At 51.2% G+C, this 13,113-nt stretch overlaps 1 protein-coding gene across 2 annotated transcripts in view; it reads right to left on the reverse strand.

The window, feature by feature from the left end:
* Window positions 1-12,566, reverse strand: part of NPC1L1 (NPC1 like intracellular cholesterol transporter 1) — a 26,873-nt gene extending 14,307 nt beyond the window's left edge. For both annotated transcript variants that reach the window (XM_012809993.2, XM_012809992.2), the window contains exons 1-10: window positions 12,467-12,566; window positions 10,144-11,672; window positions 8,581-8,681; window positions 8,012-8,184; window positions 7,619-7,747; window positions 6,974-7,156; window positions 6,209-6,323; window positions 5,900-6,027; window positions 4,611-4,748; window positions 4,313-4,402 (exon numbers count right to left, since the gene is read on the reverse strand). In XM_012809993.2, coding sequence (XP_012665447.1) covers window positions 4,313-4,402; window positions 4,611-4,748; window positions 5,900-6,027; window positions 6,209-6,323; window positions 6,974-7,156; window positions 7,619-7,747; window positions 8,012-8,184; window positions 8,581-8,681; window positions 10,144-11,672; window positions 12,467-12,520 — 2,640 coding nt within the window. In that variant the 5' untranslated portion in view covers window positions 12,521-12,566. The remainder of the gene's footprint in view (window positions 1-4,312; window positions 4,403-4,610; window positions 4,749-5,899; window positions 6,028-6,208; window positions 6,324-6,973; window positions 7,157-7,618; window positions 7,748-8,011; window positions 8,185-8,580; window positions 8,682-10,143; window positions 11,673-12,466) is intronic.
* Between the last annotated feature and the right edge of the window lie 547 nt (window positions 12,567-13,113).

Raw genomic sequence — 13,113 nt, forward strand, 5'->3', positions numbered from 1 at the left:
CACTTGGAGGTTGCTGTGAGCTATGATGCCACAGCACTCTAGTCAGGGGGATAGCTTGAGGCTCTGTCTCAAACAACAACAACAAAAAAAGAATATGAAAACTGGGGTGGCACCTGTGGCTCAGTGAGTAGGGTACTGGCCCCATATACCGGAGGTGGCGGGTTCAAACCCAGCCCCAGTCTAAAAAAGAATAAGAAAACAATAGAGAAAATCAACAAAATCAAGAGTTGGTTCATCAAAAAAATTAATAAAATCAACATGTCTTTAGCTAGATTAACTAAGGGGGGGAAGACTCAAATTACTAAAATCAAAATTGAAAGTGGGAAATTAGTACTCATTCTAATTTTAAAAGAATTATAAAAAGCATTATGAACAATTGTATGCCTGAAAGCTAGATAATATACATGAAATGGATAATTTCTAGAAACACAAACCTACCAAGACTAAATCATGAAAAAATAGAAAATCTGAATAGACCATTAACTAATAAGGAGAGTCAATCAGTGATCAAAACCTTTCCCAGCATATTAATAGAAAAAACCTGGACTTGATGAACCAGTTTTGAACAAGTTAATGATTAGATTAGAAACCAGATTCCACGGGCGGCACCTGTGGCTCAGTGAGTAGGGCACCGGCCCCGTATACCAAGTGTGGCAGGTTCGAACCTGGCCCGGCCAAACTGCAACAAAAAATAGCCAGGTGTTGTGGCTGGTGCCTGTAGTCCCAGCTACTTGGGAGGCTAATGCAAGAGAATGGCCTAAGTCCAAGAGCTGGAGGTTGCTGTGAGCTGTGATGCTACAGCACTCTACTGAGGGCGACAAAGTGAGACTCTGTCTCTAAAAAAAAAAAAAAAAAAAAACCAGATTCTAAGGAAGTCAATGGGGACAAACAGCGACAACAAATGGCCAATAAGCACTTTTTAAAAATGCTCAACATCACTAATCATTACAGAAATGCAAGTTAAAACTACAACAGAGATACTACTTCACATCTGATAGTATGACTATTATTAAAATAAAAAAACCAGAAAAGAACAAGTGTTGGTGAGGATATAAAGAAATTGGGGGCTCGGCGCCTGTGGCTCAAGTGGCTAAGGCGCCAGCCACATACACCTAAGGTGGCGGGTTCGAATCCAGCCTGGGCCCACCAAACAACAATGACGGCTGCAACCAAAAAAAAAAAAATAATAATAGCCAGGCATTGTGGCGGCCGCCTGTGGTCCCAGCTGCTTGAGCCCAGGAATTGGAGGTTGCTGTGAGCTGTGATGCTACAGCACTCTACCCAGGGCCACAGCTGGAGGCTCTGTCTCCAAAAAAAAAGAAAGAAAGAAAGAAAGAAAGAAAATGGAAACTTTGTGTGCTGCTAGTAGGAATGTAAGATGTTGCAGCTATTGTGGAAAACATAAAGAGTCCTTGAAAAATGAGAAACATAATTACCATATGATCTGGCAATTCTACTTCTGGGTATATATCCAGAGAATTCAAAGCAGGGATTCAAACATTCGTGTTCATAACAGCATTATTCACAATAGCCACATATCCAGTAACAGATGGATGGATAAACAAAATGAGGCATATACACATAGTAGAATGTTATCCAATCTTAACAAGGAAGAAATTCTGACACATACTATAGCATCCTGCTAAGTGAAATAAGATAGTCACAAAAGGACAAATATTTGTATAATTCCACTTACATGAGGTGCCTAGAATGGTCAAACTCATAGAGACAAAAAGTAGAGTGGTGGTTGCCAGGGGCTGGAGGGAGGAGAGAAGGGGGAGTCCATTGTTCATTAAGTATAGTATCAATTTTGTAAGAAGAAAAGAGTTATGGAGATGGATAGTGGTGATGGTTAAATAATATGAATGGACTTACCGTGTTTCCCCGAAAATAAGACCTACCAAAAAATAAGCCCTAGCAGGATTTCTATGCATTTGTTAAATATTAGCCCTACCCCCGATTATAAGACCTAGTGATGGGCGTGGCTAGCTACACTGCACAGCCACACCATGCATTTTGGGGTGGAGCTGTAAGGAAGACTAGAATACCTTTTATCTATCACAGCTCCTTTCTCCAAGCTGTTTGCACTTGCGCAGGTGTGCATCTGGAAACCCCAGACGCAGGCATCCTATTGAGCATGTGCAAACGGCTAGGGGAAAGGAGTTCATGCATCACTAGCGCCAGCCCCACCAACAAGGTTGGCTCCCCCTGTCAGGTTCCAGAAGAAGATGACTTAACTGTATTTGAATAAATGTAGACTGTTGTATTATTTTTAATGAAAATAAGACATCCCCTGAGAATAAGCCCTAGTGTGTCTTCTTGAGAAAAAATAAATATAAGACAGTGTCTTATTTTCAGGGAAACACAGTAATATCACTGAACTGTACACTTAAAATGGTTAAGATGTATCCTGAGCAACAGAGTGAGACCCTATCTGTACAAAAAATAGAAAATATTAGACTGATAGGGTGGGAGGGGGGCCTGTAGTCCTAGCTACTTGAAAGCATGAGGCAGGAGGATCACTTGAGCACAGGAGTCTGAGGTACAGTGAGTTATGAGGATACCACAGCGCTCCAGCCCAGGCAACAGAATAAGACCCTGTCTCAAAAAAAAAGAGAAAGAAATAAAGAAAAGAAGAAAGATAGAAATAAAAGAAAGGAAGAAGAAAAGAAAATACTTTATTACCTAAAACTTTTTTTCAAAAAAAATTGATTAGCATGGTAAATTTCATATGTATTTTGCTCAAATAAAAAAAAAACGGGAAAATGAATTTTTAAACAGCAGTAAGAAACAAATATCCCCAACAGAAAAATAAACAATACCCATCAACATAAAACTTCACTGAAGTCTTGCAGCCTATCACCTCCTTCCTTCGTTTTTTTGATTTTTTTTCTTTTCCTTTTCTTTCTTTCTTTCTTTGTTTCTTTCCTTCTTTTTTTTTTTTTTTTTTTTTTTTTTTTTGAGACAGGGTCTCCCTCTGTTGCATGGGTTAAAGTGAAATGCTGTGATCATAGCTCACTGCAACATCAGACTCCTAGGCTCAAGCAATCCTCCTGCCTCAGCTTCCTGAGTAGCTGAGGCTACAGGTGTGTACCACCACACCTAGCTATTTTCTTGCTCATTTTTCTATTTTTTGTAGAGACAGTGTCTTGCTATGCTGTCAGGTTGATCTCAAACTCCTGGCTCCAAGCAATCCTTCCAGCCTCCCACCTCAGCCTCCCAAAGTACTAGGATTAACAGATACGAGCCGCTGTGCCTGGCCACCTCCTTCCTTCTTGCTTTCAGGGCACTGGGAAACTTCTTTGCCTCCACCCTGTGATACAACCCTGGTTCTGTAGGTGGGAGGTTAATGCTGTGGCCCTTGCTGGCTTCCCTACCTTCTGTCCCTCCATATGGTCACTAGAAGCTATAGTTCTGAGCTGGCTGCTCTCCTTTCTCACCTCACTTTCAACACCTTGGGCCAGCACTACCTAAAATCTGTCCCAGCCACACCCCACTCAGCCCTGTCACTGGCTGCGAACCTGCCCGCTCTCTCTGGGGCTCCTGCCAGTACCCAGATCCTCATCCACACCTCCATCACAGCTCTCCTGAGCAGTCCTACAGAGCAAGCCCCCACCATTCCCGCCCTCTCCCTAGAGACTGGTCACTCAGTCTGGCCATGTGTCTCAGACTTTGCTACCACCAGCCCATACCACCCCTGATGCATTTGCAGACAAGCCATGGGTCCTGGGCTTGGCTGACACATTGTGCCACACACTTTCTGGCCTAGGCCTGGTGATCAGACCCCTCCCCCATCATACTCCCTTCCTCCAACTTGTCCTTCTTCACTCCTGTCCCACCCCATGGTTGCTCCCATGCCTAGGAAACACACCTGGATTCACCCCCCAGGTGAGTCTGTCAACATTTTCCCCTGCAAATCCTGCGCAACCTTAGAGATCCCCTCTAACCATGCAGGCTTTCCTTCCTCTGAGCCCCTGCCCTCCTCAGCCCCAGGCCTGGAGCATTCACAGCACTAAGCACAGGGCTGGCTCTCAGCAAGGCATTGGTCATTCTCCATGGCCAGTCATCTCATGTGTCCCAGATGCCTGGGACATCACTCTTAGTGTGGCCTTGGGCTGGCACATGGCTCTTGTGCTTTTTATACAGAAATGTGACTTCTCTTTCAAGGTCCACTGGGGGCACTTCCAAGGTGACAAGCAATTCTGCACTGCCAATCACACTGCTGGCTCATGTGTCTGGCCCCTGCCTGCTGGGTACTGCTGCCCCTCCCCAAATCCTAGGGGGCTGAGGGCTGGGAAGGACCTGGGCTCACCTTGGGCAGGGCTAGCTCCTGGTCTAGTCCCACGCTGATGTGGCACATGAAGTAGAGACCCCCTCCAAACAGAGCCAGAAACAGCAGCAGCTGAGGAGGGAACTGCTGCATGAGAACCCCCTGTGCAGTAGCACCCCACCTTCCCATAAATTTGAGCCAGTCAGGGTGTCCTGGCAAGCAAACCCTTTGGAGTTGGGTAGACTTGAGTGCCAGGCCCAAATCAACACCAACCTTGCTCTCCTTAAGGGCAAGTCCCCACACAGTCCCCCCTGCCCCCTGTGGTGTAAGACCCACTCACCACAACCCCACGTGTGAGCCGGTGCATTAGGAAGGGGGCGTAGACTTTGCGGAAGAAGCGGAGTAGGAACCCCTCACTCTGGCCAGGTGGGGGTACCTCCTGGGACTTGACACAGCAACAGAGGTCCAGCCGGGATGCCTAGAAGGGGAGACAGACCCTCAAGGTAGTCCCAGAGTAGACCCCAGGAACTGCCTCCCTATCCCAGGAAGTGCCACCTTCTGGGAGTGGCCTGTGCCAACACTGCTCATGGGGATATGCCAATGTGCTATTTGCATTTATTTTCTATCTTGATAAAATATCTTTGAATTTTATACCATCATGGAAGCAAGAGCTGGACTCCTTTTTTTTTTTTTTTTTTTTGAGACAGAGCCTCAAGCTGTCCCCCTGGGTAGAGTGCCGTGGCATTACAGCTCACAGCAACCTCCAACTCCTGGGCTCAAGCAAGTCTCCTGCCTCAGCCTCCCAAGTAGCTGGGACCACAGGCGCCCACCACAACGCCCGGCTATTTTTTGGTTGCAGCCGTTATTGTTGTTTTGGTGGGTCTGGGCTGGGGATTCGAACCTGCCACCTTAGGTGTACGTGGCTGGTGCGTTAGCTGGTTGAGCTATAGGAAGAGCTGGACTCCTTGAACAACTTGGGTTTGAACTACATGCATGGCTTGTATGCAGATTTTCTTTCACCTCTTCCACCCCTGAGACAACAAAACCAACCCCTCCACTCCCTGCTCCTCCTCAGCCCACTCAACCTGAAGACGAGAAGGATAAAGTCCAGGTGATCCACTTCCACTTGGTGAAAGGCGAACATATTTTCTCTTCTTTATCTTTGTCTTAATACATTTATTTTCTCTGACTTACTTTATTGTAGGACTACAGTGTATAATACAACATACAAAATACGTGTAAAAACTGTTTAATGTCATTGTTAAGGCTTCTAGTCAATCGTGGCCTGTTACTAGCTCAGTTTTAGGGAAGTCAAAAGTTATACGCACGTTTTATACTGCTTTGGTAGTTGGCGCCCCAACTCTGCATTGTTTGAGACTGAACTGTATTTTATTTATTCACCTCATGTACTTTAGGAGGTTTGATCATGTTTCTCAAAATTGCTAAAACAAAATTCTTTTTCTATAGGAGAGTGGGGAATACGTGGCCTAATACTTTATTCCCATTGCAATGCCTCAGCCCCATACCCCACTCTCTGGGCCATCTCTGTGGCACTTGAGACCACCCTTTCTCCCTGCCAAGGTGGAGACCCAGAGGCAAGTACTTTGGTCCTGGCCCAGCTGCCCCTACCTCCTGCCTCTTGCTGTCCAGGGAGAGCAAGGCCACGAAGGCAGACATCTGCAGCAGGAAATCAAGGATCACAGCAAGGCCGGAAGTCAGGGCAAAGGTCCGCACAGCTGGCATGGGGGTCAGGGCCCCTGTGGGGGACAGAAGGCTGTCAAGGCAATCCTGCTTCAGAGGCAGGGTGGGAGCCTACACAGGCAAGGTGCAGAGGGAAGGAAGTCTGCCCTGTGCCCACTGCCTTCTGAGAACTCCTGGGCCCCTGGACTAGCCCAACAGGCCCAGCACCTGGGTAGGAAGGGTTTGCCCCAGGCTTACCAAGGAAGAAGCAGATGGCCTCAGAGAGGCTGCATAACAGCATGCTGGGAGCCACCCTGCCCAGAGCTCGGCCAATGTGGACCTCCCGTTCCTCTCCAGGCTTCCGAGGCAGCCTCTGTATAAGAATAGCAGGAATAGAGTCCAGAGCCCATGAAAGGCACCATCCTGGGAAGGCTGACAGGAACTGGCAAGAGCCCAAAGACTCAGACAGGCCTGAAGAATTTTCTCTGTCCTTCCTGAATTGGGAACAGAATCTAACACTCTCCACAACCGCTCTTTCTAGAGAAATGCTCTGTTCATTCGTTCACTTGGGCTATCTATAGCAATCCTATTCCAAACATCACTGGAACTCTGGAAGTTCACAGGGGAGTCTAAGGTGATTATGATTTATCCTTATTGTGGAATGCTACGTTGCAGCATAAATGTACTGACACAGAAAGCTTTCCCTAGTTGTTGCAAATTCTGGATGGCACAGGATAAACTCATTTTGATCAACACATTCTATTTTTTTTTTTTTTTTTTTTTTTGGTGGAGACAGGGTCTCACTATTTTTCCCAGGCCAGGCTCAAACTCAAAATTCCCCTGCCTCATCCCCCTGAGTGGCTGGGACTACAGGCGTGTGCAACTGCACCTGGCTAACACACTTTGCACAAACTAGAGTGTCAATGCACAGAGTCTAGCAAAATGATGCTGCAGTTCTGTCTGGCCAGGAGGTGGAGTTGAGAGTGGAGGGGCAGTAGGAGGGGTGGAGAACTCCATTCTCACCTGGTACTCGAGGACAAAGATGAAGATGTTGTCAGCCCCCACAGCCAACACCAGGAAGGGTACTACTTGGAGGATGACCAAGGACGAGCGGATACCCAGGTAGGAGAAGAAGCCCATGGCAGCCATGACTGCTCCCAGCACCACGGCCACCCCGCCCAGGCCCAGCGTGGCCTTGGAGTCCACCTGTAATGCAACCAATCACAGCCCCTGGCCACCAGGGCACCTGCCCATATATGTCCCTCAGTCTGGGCTGGAGGAGACTGGGGAGCATGTAGGCACTCTTGGTGCTCACAGGTGTGCAGTACTGCTCCCAGTGGCAAGGAGTTCCCATTTCAGGAAATCCCTCTGCAGAGCCATTCCCCCAAGGGTAGTCCCATGGCACCCAAAGACACAGGTGAGCCTGCTGCATCTTCCTTGAGCACATGTTGCAAGAGATTTTGAATCCTAGCTTTGCATTTGGACAGGTGGAGCATGTCAGGTAACAGAAAGAAAACTGCTCTTGAACACTTCCAAGAAACATCACCCTTTAGGAGAGTCACTTTGAATATATCCATTTTGCTGCTTTGAGGTACTCTAGTTAAGGAAGTTTTAGAAGGCCCAAGGCCCTGGGCCATCCCACCTCACCATCTCTCTCCCACTTCTCACCAGCACTCGGCTGCACCTGGAGTAGCTGCCCAGGGCCAGGGAGATGTATAGGAAGATGACAATGTAGCTAACAGCAAAGATGGGCAGGTCCTCAGCTGTGGTGCGGTTGATCTCATCCTCCAGAGAGCGCTGTGGATACATACCCAACCAGCCCCACTGACTGCACCTGCTCTGTCCAGGCCAGCGCTCAAGAGTTCAGCCACTGGGCCCCAAATGTGTTTTGCCCCATGGCCTGTTGTAAGCCCTCGTGCAGCTGCAAGAACAGCACTCAAATCACCCCATTCTGAGCACGCAGTGCCCAGGGTCATTCAGGAAGGGGCAAGGCCAGAATGGGGACATAGTAACTGACTCAAGACCGTGTGGACCACAACCCCAGGAACCCACAGCCCCTACCTCAGCCATAAATGCAACCTGGAACTTTCCAGCTGTCCGACTCTGGAAGGCTCGCATCTCCTCCAAGAAGGCTTTCTCCCATAGCTTGGCCTGGCCCAGACGGGGGTCCTCAGCAGGATAATTGTTGAGGGAGAATGTCATGATCAGGGCCTCTGCCTCAGAATAGTCCTTCCCTGGGATAAGAAATGCTCAGTTCCCTGAAGCTTCATCCCTGCCCCCCTCCCATTCCAGGGTCACCCCCACTTCCCTCCCTTCTTCCAGATGCACCCCTACACCCTGCCCTGCTGTTGCTCCCCATCTCTTTCCTCATCTAAGTCATGGCCTTCCCCCCGACACCCCACTTCTCTCAGCCACAAACAAGACCTTTGGGCCCAGGGACAAAGCAAGCAGTTCTGGGAGCAGATGGAGTAGGTGGCAGAGAGAGAAGGCAGGATGGCGTGGGTCTGAGGTTTCCATAGCCAGGCCATGCCCAGGCTATGGGACCCTGTCACCACTCCCACACTCTGCCTATTATTCCTGCCTTAATATTGTGCCCTCCTTGGCCTCCTTTCAGGACCCAATCATCTTACCTTTGTACCCCCCCACAGCAAGGAAAGGGAAGACGGGGGCTCCATAGTCAGCCATGCAGCTCAGGGCCAGAGCCGTGCCATCTTTGAAGGTGAGGGGGGCGCTGCAGGGACACCACAGAGGAAAGGGGCCTTTCCTGGCCCTGCCCAGTTCCGGAGGCCCTTGCCACACCCTGCCTTACCCCTGGCCCACAGCACCATGGAGGGTAAGCTGGGGGTGCCAGCTGCAGATAGCCAGGCCCAGTAGATCCTTAAAGGGCTTCCTTCCAACAAGATCTCCTGCAGGCCCCAGCCCAGGGAGGGGGCCAGAGCTGTCCTGAATCCTTCCCTATGCCAGGCAGGGGCTGCTCTGGGCACCCATACCAGCCTGAGCACCTCCATGCTCTGTCTTTAAATGATTCCCAGATGGAGAAAGCCGACTGAGCATCACCCCCTAAGATCCCCTTGGGGTGGGGCAGCAGGATGTGGGCTGTGGAGCCTTGCACCAGCTATCTCACACACTACTCTCTCAGCTGCCTCCTCCTGCCTGGGGTCCCAAAAATCTGAGTTTAGATTTTGGGCCTTGGAATCCAGGAGCCAATGTATCTACAGTTAACCAGCACAGTGCCTTTGGGCACGTCCATATGCTCTTCAACTTAGGCCTTTCTGCAAAGTGCATGGTTGTGAAGATGCAGCAGGATGCCTGGGCAAAGGTTGGCATGTGCTATTCCCAGCTCTGCACAAGCAAGGACAGCAGTAAGTAATCAGCTATTCCTGAGAATGCTGGCTGCTGTGAGACCGAACAATTCACCATGCCCCTCTGAGCCTATTTTCCTGTCTATGAAATGAGGGTTATTGGAACAACCAAGAGTTGTTGTGAGTACCCAAAATCAAAATAAAGATGATGCACAAGGACTCTAAACCTGCAATCAGACGTGAGTCTGGGGTCACCACCAATGCTTCCTGGAGCAACTAACAACAGCTTCTCTGTCCTACAGTTTCTGAGGGACAGCCCCTGGCTTCATGGCATGGACACTGTGGGCAGCAGCTCAAAGTTGGGGCTCAGCAGAGTGGTGGAGACCCAGGTACTGAGGGGCAGAGACCAATGGCTCCCTTGTCTAACCTAATGGTTCTCAAAGTGTGGCCTGGGGCCTTCAGGAGTCCTAGAGACCCCCTTAAGGATCGGCAAGGTCAAAACAGTTTTCCTAATACCACTCAGATGCTATTTTCCTTTTTGACTCTCATTTGCTCTCAAGTATAGAATACAAAGAGTATACGCTGAGGCCCTCTGCTCAGCCCCAGCCTCAGAGAGCCCTTTCCTGTCTGCCCCCGCTCCCCTCTCACTTAAACCTCACTCAGCAGCCTGGATGGCATGTTCTTGGCACCACTTGGTGGCTACACACAAACCTGCCATAGTGAGTAGGAACTTCAACCAAGGAAAGTGGAGACTATGGGAGGGGTGGGGATAATCAGATACTATTGCTATAATAGTAATCTGAGTACTACCCATCTTCTGCCCAAGAAGATCCCAGAAGGCCATGGCAGCCCTTCCATACCACTCCTGACTAGGCCCCACCAAGGACTCACTTGGCGCAGTAGAGAAAGTGGTCCCTCCAATCGACCTGGGAGGTCTGCCCCAGCAGTGTCTGGTTGGCTGTGAGCTGCAGGAGTGTGCGATTGTTCTGGAAGTACTGCAGGAGGCTATTGATGCAGCAGTCGGAGAGACTGGCATTGTGCGGGTTGAGGGGGGCGTAGCAGATATCCTGAAGAGAGATGTTGCGCTGTGCCTCGGGTGACCACACCTGCAGGTGCCGCAGCCTCTCCTGCAGCTCCAGCAGCTCCAGTAGCAGGTCCAGGGCCAGGACCCCGCTGAAGTTCTTGGGTCCCAGCAGCAGGGAGTCGTACCTATAGCTGGACCGGTTAGAAGCTGTCAGGATCACCTGGTTGGTTCGGAAGAAGGGGCCAAAATGCTGGTCATGGAAAGCCTTCTCTTTCCGGGCTTGGCTGTTTGGAGCCGACCATAGCTCCACAGGGTCTGTGGTGAGTTCCATGTAGGTCAGGCCACTCGCCAAGGCCACCACCAACATGGTGGAAAACACCAGGATAGTCAGCGGCCATGAGGCCACCCATGTGCCCCAGCCCTGGAAAAATTGGCCAAGGAGGGTATGGATGGAGAGCCTGAGCTTGTTAGGGAAGCTAGCGCCCTCCTTGGTCTCCACCTTTTTGCCTTTGTCCTTGCTGGGGGCCACTCGGAAGTACACAAGGAAGATGGTGAGCAAGACAAAGACAGAGCAGATGATGATGATAACAGCAAGCCCACCCTGCATCTGGCCCAGGTGAAAGGTGAAGTCCAGGGCTGGGGGGCGTGCTATGACAGGGCAGGAGGCAGCACAGTCCTGGCAGGAGCAGGCCATTGTGTTGCCACCTTGGGACTCGTTGCAATGCACAATCTTCTCATTCAGAGGCTGCATCCCACTCCCTGGGGTCTCACCAGGCCCCCGGAGGTGGAAAGTGATGTCCAGTGGGGCCAGGCCATTCCCTGTGTCTCCTTGGAAATCAAGCCAGCGCTGGGCATTGCAAAGAGCAGAGCCATACACACCACACATGGTGCCCACGGCCAGTGAGGCAGCTGCAGGGATGCGCACGCGGCTGCAGGAGTCGTAGGTCTGTTCTGCAAAGCTGCGCTGGTAGAAGGCCTCATAGGCCACCACGGCAGGGGGCTGACCAACACCTCGCTGAGCCACACGGGTCACGTTGATGAAGAGGCTCTGGTTGGAGCTACAGGTGTTGTGGCAGTGCAGGCTCACAAAATTGTCAGAGCAGGCTGGGCAGCGGGTGAGGAGGGCCTTGGTGAGGGACATGCTTGCCTCCAGTGATACCAGCTGCTTGACAGAGCAGCAGGCTTGGGTGGTGGTGGGACCAGTGTAGAGGCGGGGACAGATGCTCCGTAGTAGGGCCAGGTGTTCACCTGTGATGTTGCGGGCTGGTGTGTTGGACAGGCAGGACACATTGGCCAATGACGTGAGGCCTCCAGACAGCTCTGGGTTCTTCCCACATTCATCATAGAAAGCGCAGTAGCCAGGCTGATGAATGGGAGTGTACAGCTCACTCTGGGCCTGCGGAGCACAGCATTGTCATTCATGGGCTCTGATGTTGGTCAGCACAACTGGGTATTGTCCAGACTGTGGGAAGCCAGGAAGAGTGTGGAGATAAGGGTAGGGATAGGGGAAAGGGACAGTGGAGAGTCTCCCGGAGGCTCGTGCCAACCAGTGTTGGAGTGACAAGTGAATGGCACAGCCAGGCTTTTCTTCTGGAGGGTGACAGGGTCACTGAAGAGAAGGAAGTGACCTGGTAGACTTGCAGTTTAGGAAAATCACCCTGGAGAGACTTGGGGATTGGAGGTGACACCAAGGTGCCTCATGGGTGCCAGGTTCTGCCCACATTGCCGTCAGCCTGAGTCCCCACACTGCACCACAGCCAGAAGCCAGGGTCTCTCCCAGAAGTCCCACACACCTCCACCTGCTTGAGGCCCCATGCTGTCACCCACCTCCTAGACATGGGAGTGAGTGAGAAACAAAAGAGGCGAAAGCCCTGGACCTCCTTCCTTCCTCAGGATGCTTTGTTCTCTCCAGGTGACACTTGCCAGGAAGCCCACCCCCAGCACCTCCTTGGCTCATCATTCCTCATCTGTGGTCCAGGACCACAGCATGCCTCTCCCCTATCCCATGTCCATTCAGCCCCCGTGACGTGGGGACCCACTGCCCGCATCCCTTCTCAGCAGGGGGCCAGATGCCCCCCAGGCCCTGAGTCCCTCTCTCACTGTCACCCAGCAGCATCTGCCTGGTACACAGGTGGCTCCAGGGCTTCATGGGAGTCAGCAGAGGACATGGACACAAGCACTGGGACTCACCAAGTGCAGGAGCAGGGTCCAGAGCAGCCAACCCCTCAGGCCAGCCTCTGCCATCCTGGGTCCAAAAGGGGTCAGCGGGGAGCAGGACCAGGCCTCAGGCACAGCCGAAGGCTGACCACACATTAAGAAAGCCTCCTCCCACTTGCTGACAGCCCTGGCCTGACTGGGTGAGGGACCAATGGGGCTGGCTCTGCTGGTTAATGATCCACTTGCTCTTGTTCTTTCCACTGTTGGGCCACACTCCATGGGCCCTCCTCTTAGATGAGCCTCTCTGTGGCAGGGCTGGGATTTCCCCCCACTTCCCAAAGCCATCAAAGCCAGAGGGTGGAGCTAGCTCGGGGAGAGACCTGGCTCTTAGCCCCCTTTTGGCCTTTGTTGAGTTGGCCCAAGGGCCTGCAGATGCAGGTGGAACCAGCCACTGGCTGGGTTCCAGCCTCAGGGGCTCAGCACGGACTGGAACCTGCCTCCCCTCCCTGGCTCAGCCTCAGATCCCCACTCTGCCCCACCCTACATGAGACATGCCCTCTGCACTATCATCCTTAGCAACTGTTGTTAATTAATATTAACAGCCTGATAACAGAAGGACAGCTGGGGTAGAGTGACGCACTGACAAAAGTCCCCTCCTCCAGGAAGCAAAGGAAAAGAAC

The sequence above is a fragment of the Otolemur garnettii genome, unplaced genomic scaffold (genome assembly GCF_000181295.1).
Source record: "Otolemur garnettii isolate 467f Iridium unplaced genomic scaffold, OtoGar3 scaffold00119, whole genome shotgun sequence".
Taxonomy (NCBI): Eukaryota; Metazoa; Chordata; class Mammalia; order Primates; family Galagidae; genus Otolemur; species Otolemur garnettii.